Here is an 8,458-nt window from a genome sequence, read left to right as displayed (position 1 = left end):
TTTCTTGTGTTGTTTCCTGTTTTATTGCTCTTTCCATGTTAGTTTTTGTTTAAATTTCTTCCAGATATCTAATACATTTTCTTCATATGCTGTCGGAAATAGACTTATCAAAAAAAAAAAAAAAAATTTGTGTCAGAAATTGATAGTCAAACATCATTTTAGAATGTCGTAGGACTTTAAAATCATGATTTGCTGCTTGATTGGTTAAATGACATATCCACTTTTAAGGAGAAAAGATTGAAAAACAGAGGTCCCCTCGACAGATGTATCGTGTTTGGAACTGTGGAAATTTTTTCACAAAGTTGACTGTTCAGATATTTGGCCAAATAAGTCTGAAACTTCAATGTTATTTAGAGAAATTGAATCAAAACACTAGATAATTCTTTTAATCAACTCAAGTGCTTAGTTGTTTTGTGATTGAAAATTTATGATTCTCTTTTTTTATGTATCAGCTTTTTTCAATAGTGATGAATTAAGAGCCACACATGTTATGTTGTCATATACTTGGAAGTGTGCTTCATTCACCATAACTATGTGCATTGTTACTTTAGGAATGAGAATGACAACCCCCACTTCAGTCCTCATTTTTTAGGGTTTGAAAGTTCATTCTAATGGTCTAAATTGGTTACGCTTTATATGGAAGATCATGTCACACATACAGGGGTTGAAAAAAAAATGGGCAACCCGTTCTATGGATTCCATTGTCGACAATTAGGGCTAGTTTGGTTGGTGACAATGGAATACTTTTAATTCCATTCTTTTGTTTGGAAAGTAATTTTAAAGATGGAATGTTTATTTTCACCATTCCCGGATAATGAGCATTCCATCAAACTATTCCACTTGCCAACTAGAAGAATGGGCATTCTATTCCCACTTAGAAAATACAGAGTATTGAAAATTGCTTTGCTTGAAGACCAAATCAACCTATTGAAGGCGATCAACAACCAATCCAAAATCAACTCAAAATTAGTCATTCAAGTAGACTATCAATCTGATATCAACTGGCGATTTGCATCCATTGAAGTAGATCGATGACTAATCTCAAATTAGCCGGCGATTTGCATTCATTGAAGTCAATCGACGATCAATCAGCTGACGGTTTAACTCCATTGACAGTAGGATGAATATCAATCCTTCGTCCTACTGTCAATGGCGGTAAACCATATATATATATATATATGTATGTATGTATGTATGTATGAGAGAGATGCATGTTGTTGAGATTGCACCATTGACCAAGAAACAGTAGTAAATTTCCATTTCGACATAAAGATGCAATAAAAGGCAACTTCTCTTGATATTCTCTCCTTAGTTTCCAAATTCAAGTAGTGTTTGGAAGAGAGAAGAAGAGAAAGAAAATATATGTTTACCATATATATATATATATATATATATATATAAATGCATATTCTGTATTTATTTTAACCCATCGGGTCATCAATAACCAAACAAGAGAATGAGAATAATTATTTCATTTTATTATTTGATTCATTCCATTCCTATATCATTTTATTCTTCTGTACCAAACTAGTCTTCAGTAAAATTGGTAGAGTTAATAGGGATTGGGATGTGTTCAATATCACTTCTTAAACCCGTGCTTAGTGCCCGTGCTTAGTGAACATCAGTACCATTACCATCATACTTGGTGCTCATAAAAATGAATTTTTTTAGGCATTTTAAGTTTTTGTGTGTGTGTGAAGGTTGACAAACATTGATGAGGAATTTGAAATTTGAGTGACCAACACACCACCCACCACGCACTGAACGTGGGTGGTGTGGTTTATGTGCGTGAACGGCCACAAAGGGTAACTCGTGGAGGCAGTAGTTGAGGAGGAATATTTATTATCCATATGATGATGATCAACGGTGAGCTCATAAAAGGCACCTTATTGGTTAGAGCTGTCTTGAGTCACTAATGCTCCATTTGGCTAAAAAGAAAATAGTGTTGGGAGGAGGTGAAAGTAATAAAGTAATGTGAATGGAAAGGACAATAAGTTCTTGTATGTGGGAGCCAGGATTTTAAGTTGTTCAATATATATATATATATATAAAATATTACACCTTAAAAAAAAAAGAATTTTAAGAAGTAAAAGTAGAAGCAGAAAAAGAAAAATGAGAGAAATTTAGATATTTTCTTTGGAAAATATATATATTTTTTCAAGTAAAATATTCTTTTTATTTTTACTTTTTTGATGTTCAGTAAAGGTGTAGGTAGAGGTCAATGACGAGTCCATCAGGTGGGGCATGTAAAATAACTTGTTAAAAATTGATATGTAAGTTATTTTTGTTATATTTTAATATTTTTTTTCTTTGTAAATATTTTATCACAACCAAATACTAGAAAAATAAAAAAAATATTTTTTAAAAAATATTTTATATCCAAACAAACGAAACTTAAAAGGAAAAAGATAAAAATTTAAAGTAATTTTAGATATCACAAAATTTAGGAGTACTGTATAAATTTTTTCATATATTTGAAAAATAATAATAATTTATTACATATTTTATAGGGTGTGAATTAAAAAAAATTACCGGTGCAGGTTAGATCAGGCGACATGCCCCACCCAATACCTTTATTGACTTGATGTACATACTTCGTTTCATTAGGATGAAAGACTTGCAAAGACTACTTGTATGATTTAATATAAAAAAAATACCACTTTCTTGTTTTACTTGGAAAAAGTTATGGTGTTGTGGAAATCTTTCCCAACTATATTTTTTTTTCTTACCATCCAATCTCTTAAAATGTTAGAAAACTTTCCATTTACAGAGGCCAAGAATTTGGATGAACAGTGTCCTATGTGTGGTCTGGATCATTTTAGAATCTCATCATTCTGTTTAATAAATAGTTACTTTACGTAGATCATGAAGTCAACCAAGAAATGTAACATATTTAACAATTTAACAGTTTAAAATACAAATAGTATCAACCACCTAAAATTATTAGGGAAAATCATTGTTTTAGACATCTAACCACTTGGAATGACACGCCAAACCAAACTATTAAAAATGTTGAATTTATTTATTTATTTTTTATTTTTATTTTTTGATGAATCGTGTGTGGTTGAGTACATTTTGGGCTATCATTTTAGAATCAAATCATTCTGTTTTACAGTTATTTTTATGTAGATCAAAAAGTCAATGAGGAATTGTTGGGCTATCATTTTAGAATCTCATTATTCTGTTTAATACTCATTTTATGTAGATCAACAAGGGAATTATACTGTATTTAACAGTATAAAATACAAATAGTTACATGGATTTAGACACCTAACCACTTGGAATGACACTTCTAACCAAATCCAATACTTTAGTACAGTGATTAGGCAAAGTAGTTAGTAGTTCAGGTCCTCTCCACTCGCATTAAGATGCTTGTCTCCTAACTAATCTGATGGACCACATTGCCAATACATTACCCTCGTAACATTCTAACAACAAAAACTATATATATATATATATGTATATATATATATATATATATATATATAAATGTTCACTTTCCCTCACATACAAAAAAAAAAAAAAAAACTCTCCAATTACTCTCTCACTAGACGACTGGATACGACATCCAGTGAGTATCTAATGACGGTGATTAACATCACTACCTCTCCAATTACTCTCTCACTGGATGACTAAAGACGACTTCTAGTGAGCATCTAACGATGGTGATTATGTATAAATTGAAAGATTGGTAAATATAACTCAACTGCTAAATTAGTTTTTTTACCCCTCACTAATCCAGTCAGAGAGTAATGGAGAGGATTTTTTTTCCCTCGGATAGATAATGCACAACTCAAGTATCCTGATAAACCTGAAAATATATGCACAACTGAAGTATTAACCATCAAATCCAATGGTGAGGATTTAATTTGCGGATAGATTATTCTATATATAACTAGGCTAACATTTGGAAATCAGATCATGACAACCAAGATCCTCCAGCAATCACTTTATATCTCTGAAAGATGGCATAGAATAAACGGATTTGACATGAATGAAATAACTTTGAACATCTGCAATTGACATTAGGATTGCTTCTACTTTGTACCAAATCATTCATCATCCATTATTGGCACACACACAATGCTTTGCACGCATAAGATTGCGCCATACACAACAGATCTTTTGCACAAATTAAGTGACAGAACGGCACAAAGAGGTCAGAACATGAGAATTTATCAGATTGCGACATTTATGAAACATCCAGGAAGGGACTAAGCATTTTCAAGAACTCACACTTTAAAGAAGAATTCACTATTGGCATCTCCTATGTTTACATAGCAGCTGATCTAATGTTAACCCTACAATGGCAGGGTTTCGTTTCTATACATCGATCTAATTATTATTATATAAAAATACTATCAAGATACTACTAAAGAACATCAGATCCCAGTGGTTCTCCCAATCCGACTTGACGGACAGAATGCAGTCGTTCTCCAATTTTGAACTTCCAGTGAAGGACTAATACGAGTGCTTCAAAGGCACATTCTATGGGCACAGAAGGAATCACGTACTTCTTAGGATTCGTCTGACAACTGCAAGCATTCATGGGGATTGGAATAGAAATAATCTTCTTCCTTGGGTCTCTCTGAAATCACCACTCGTTTCTTTGGCCTTCCCAGACGATTTGTATGAACTTCCTTGACAGAGGAAGAGAACTCCTCCCAGCCCAATGACCCATCATAGTATCGATCTATCAGATCAACCAAAAACTTTCTATCCAAAAGAATGGTCTTCTTGAACCCTAAATATCTAGAAAATTTCGAAACACACAAGACAGGATGATCAATTAAAAAGAAGAGAAGAATTTATATGTGCACTAAGAAAGCATCCCAAGATGTTCTGCTAATAACCCTCTACAGTATCTGCTAAAACAACTAATGGTTATGACAATCTCCAAATTGACTAATCATACCATAGTCACTAGAAAAGTCTAGTTCAAATTCTCCAATTTAGAATGGTAAAGCAGATTTAGCATCCTAATTCTTTATTTCTTCTTCGTGAGCAAGGAAAGGGAGGATAAAAACTCATTTAGCGAAAACAATCAACTAGAAAATGAGAACACAAGCAAAACAATCATATAATTAGCAGTGATGTAATACCTTCGGTGGCCTTCAACAACTTTAGCCATATTTCCATCATATGTAGGAACAAATATATCACTCTCCACAGAGACGAGATAATCCAGTGCTGCCATCTGGGAGGAATGGTTTTGGAAAAACCTCAAATCTGAGGGTTCCAACAAGGTCTCTTTTCTGACCTGTTTCATATATTTTAAGCAAATTGTTACAGCATTTTCTAACAATAAATACCGAAATTCTGTTTCTATCGACTGACCAGGTTTGGGAATGCAGCTGCCAAACTTTCCAATCTCCTGGCTCCACCATAGATTTCTCCAGCAGCAATATAAATTTGAACATTACGATCAATACCCAGGGCACTTAAAATGAGAGCAGTTTCCTCTGGCGTCAAAGGACACAAACCTTCTTTCCGTTTCAGTTCAGAATCTATAACTTTTTCCTTCCACCATGGATAAGCATATCTGGTTAAGTATGATTTACCAGTCAATAAAGGGACATAAGAAACATAAACCAGTTCTGGTCCCGCTATAGGAGGGTTCTAGGAAGGAGACTTGAGACAGACCTATCCTTTGATATTTCACAAAGTGGTTGTCTGAGGCTCGAATGTGCACCAATGGCACTGATGTTCAAGCATTAAACCACAGAACCAGGCAACAGGACGATGGTAAATGAAATGAAAGACTAACTACTTGCTTCATCAAAAAATGAGCAAAGATTACCTCATTCTTGTCAGTTCTTCCACTTCTTCGTCTTTGCAACCATGAGCACAGCCAGAGAAAGCCAACATGTCCATTTCATATCTTAGATGGAGGACCAGGAAAGGTCCATTTCGCCTCAGAATCCTGACAACCCTTCTACCTAATTCCTCTATCTGGGAGGTGAATCTCAGAGCACTGAAATTTACTTTACACCGCAACTTCTGAATCTCAAAAGGGAGCCCATTATTAGCTAGTCGAGCATCAGTCTTGTTCAAATGTACAACTTTATACTTCTGCACCAGAGGAAGAATCTATTTGCAAAAATTTCAGAAAATTAGTTGCATATTATGTGTAAAAGAGATAAACATGAAACGAAAAAGCCACTGCTAGCAGTATTAAAAGTGTAAACCAACCTGATTATGATAGTAGGAAATGTCAGACCAACTAATGGGTGGCAACGAGTAGACCATTCCATCTTCAACTCTTTTCTTGAGCTTTGGAGGTAACTCTTTCAATATCCGAACCTCATCCCTTAAGGATTTAATGAAATGATCAACATCAAATATGTCCTGGAACTCACTGCCACATTAAAAGACATAATTAACAACTATTGAGAATGCTAATGCATAAGCTAAAAGCCCTCAGACTCGGATGATTATGCCACAAATTCACATAGATGTAAAAAAATTAGCTTAACCTACCTTGGATCAGCCCAGAAGGAAGTTTTATCCAACTCTGGGACAATAAGAGTGACATTTAGATGTCTGGCAATAGTAACCATGTCACAAATCTGCAGAGGATGATGTACAGAATGAGCAGAATAGAACACAAACAACACATCAAAGATAAAACACAGAGGAAAGTAATATATGCTCATAATGATACTAGTTATGAAAGAAAGTAGCTAACAACTCACTGCTGCTCGCATTTGGTTGAGTCCTCCATTGCAAGAAACCATAATATAACCATTATTCTTGTAAACCCCTGAAAACAACAGTAATTGAATTGCTTACCAACAGACAGAATTAGAATATTCAGAAATTCAAACAATAAAAGGAAAAACAAGAAATAAACCAAAATATTTGGCAAGACAGTTGTTGATATATCAACAGAAAAACTCTCCAGGTAGGCAGGTTATTGTTAATTGGAACAAATCAATTCTTCTTATTAGCATGATACATTCAAAGTGTATCGATGACATAAACTTAAGCAAGCAAATAAAATTAATTCACAAGTATATAAGCCTGTGAACTGTGAACATATGTAATTGTTTTGTTCCTATTTGATAAGTGAGATATGAAAATATTAATGCTATGTATAGAAGCATGGAATTGGTGCCTTGGAATTAGACTTTGAACCAATTTTGCTCCATTTCCAACTCCATTACACTGATTCCATGCTTCAAAACACAACATATCTCAAATTCGACAATACAAGATAGAAAAGATATCATATGAGTACCCAAAATGAAATACTGAAATACAAATATATAGATTCCACCTAGTGATAATCCATCATATATATCAATCACTACTCCAATCTGAAGAGTTAAGAACAACTTCAACTACATTCATATGCACATAACTCACTTTTTGGTGGAGTAGGAACTCTGGGTGGAACAGAAAACAATCTGTCATCTGAAAACATGTCCGAAGGAGTAAAGCAAGAAGGCCAACCCTTCAACAATTTCGGCCCCCACGTTTCTCCCAATGCCATTAGCTGAATAACAGAAGTCCACAGCAGTACAGTAGTCATTCCTCGAATTATCCATAGCTTCATTCCAGCACGAGAAACCATAAATTTCGAATTCTCCGCCTTAGCTTCCCCTAGAAACTTCATACCCATCTCCTACCTACCTCTCTCTATCCCCACATTCAATCTACACATTGTGCCATCATTACTTCGACTGTAAAATTGCGGAAACACGGAGCTTCAAACTATCAAAAACCCTTGGATTCAGTGATATTTGGATGCCAAATTCAACAACAACAAAAAAAAGACAGTATAAAACAACCCAAAAACTCAATTGGTTATGCTGATATGTTTGTTTTAATATAATGAAAAAAACTATTGACTGATCCAAGTATTTAAATGTTATCTAAACGCAAAAAACAAGACGAATCTCTGAACTTCATTAACATATGCAAAAATTGCCTCGAACCACGAAAATCTATAATAGCACTAAAATAATCAAGCAAAACCCACAAAAAAAACAGACGACTTAGTAATTGTAAAAACGCTCGAATTTCTTGAATCTCATGGAACACCCACCACAATGCTCAAAAAAAAAAAAAAAAAAAAAAAAAAAAAAAAAAAAAAGACACCCAAAATTCACAGAAATTCCAATTTTGACGCACTGCAACCCGTAAATCTCCAAACCCTCCAAAGATTTTCTCACTCCAAAAAGCTTTCTCTCTCTAATTCTGCTAGAACTTGCATTACTAGTAGTCACGCACGATACGACAGACATACAACCAATCACAAACTCTTCTGATTTGTGTTGATGGACTGAATCAAATCAAAAACAAACACAAGGGGTGATAGTTTTGGTGAAGTTGTTGAGAGATTGGGTTTCCGATGGGTTCTCCGACCAGATTCCGGCGAGAATCATCGCCGGGAAACTGGTGCGAAAGGCTTGTTTGTGTGTTAGAGCAGAGAAGTGAAAGGAGGGGTCTCTTC

The 8,458-nt window shown here is 34.3% G+C and overlaps 1 protein-coding gene across 1 annotated transcript; it reads right to left on the bottom strand.

Moving 5' to 3' along the window:
- Positions 1 to 4,110: 4,110 nt before the first annotated feature.
- Positions 4,111 to 8,458, bottom strand: LOC132316026 (rhamnogalacturonan I rhamnosyltransferase 1-like). The gene is made up of 8 exons (XM_059814510.1): positions 7,369 to 8,458; positions 6,696 to 6,763; positions 6,481 to 6,569; positions 6,193 to 6,358; positions 5,801 to 6,090; positions 5,338 to 5,542; positions 5,103 to 5,260; positions 4,111 to 4,752 (listed from the first exon to the last, which is right to left on the bottom strand). Exons 1-8 carry the CDS (start codon positions 7,622 to 7,624, stop codon positions 4,518 to 4,520), a joined length of 1,467 nt encoding a protein of 488 aa, XP_059670493.1. The 5' UTR covers positions 7,625 to 8,458; the 3' UTR covers positions 4,111 to 4,517.

The sequence above is a fragment of the Cornus florida genome, unplaced genomic scaffold (assembly GCF_030987335.1).
Source record: "Cornus florida cultivar Cherokee Brave unplaced genomic scaffold, ASM3098733v1 CherokeeBrave_3.0.0_Hap2_Chr07, whole genome shotgun sequence".
Lineage (NCBI taxonomy): Eukaryota > Viridiplantae > Streptophyta > Magnoliopsida > Cornales > Cornaceae > Cornus > Cornus florida.
This window is presented reverse-complemented; position numbering and strand designations above follow the sequence as displayed.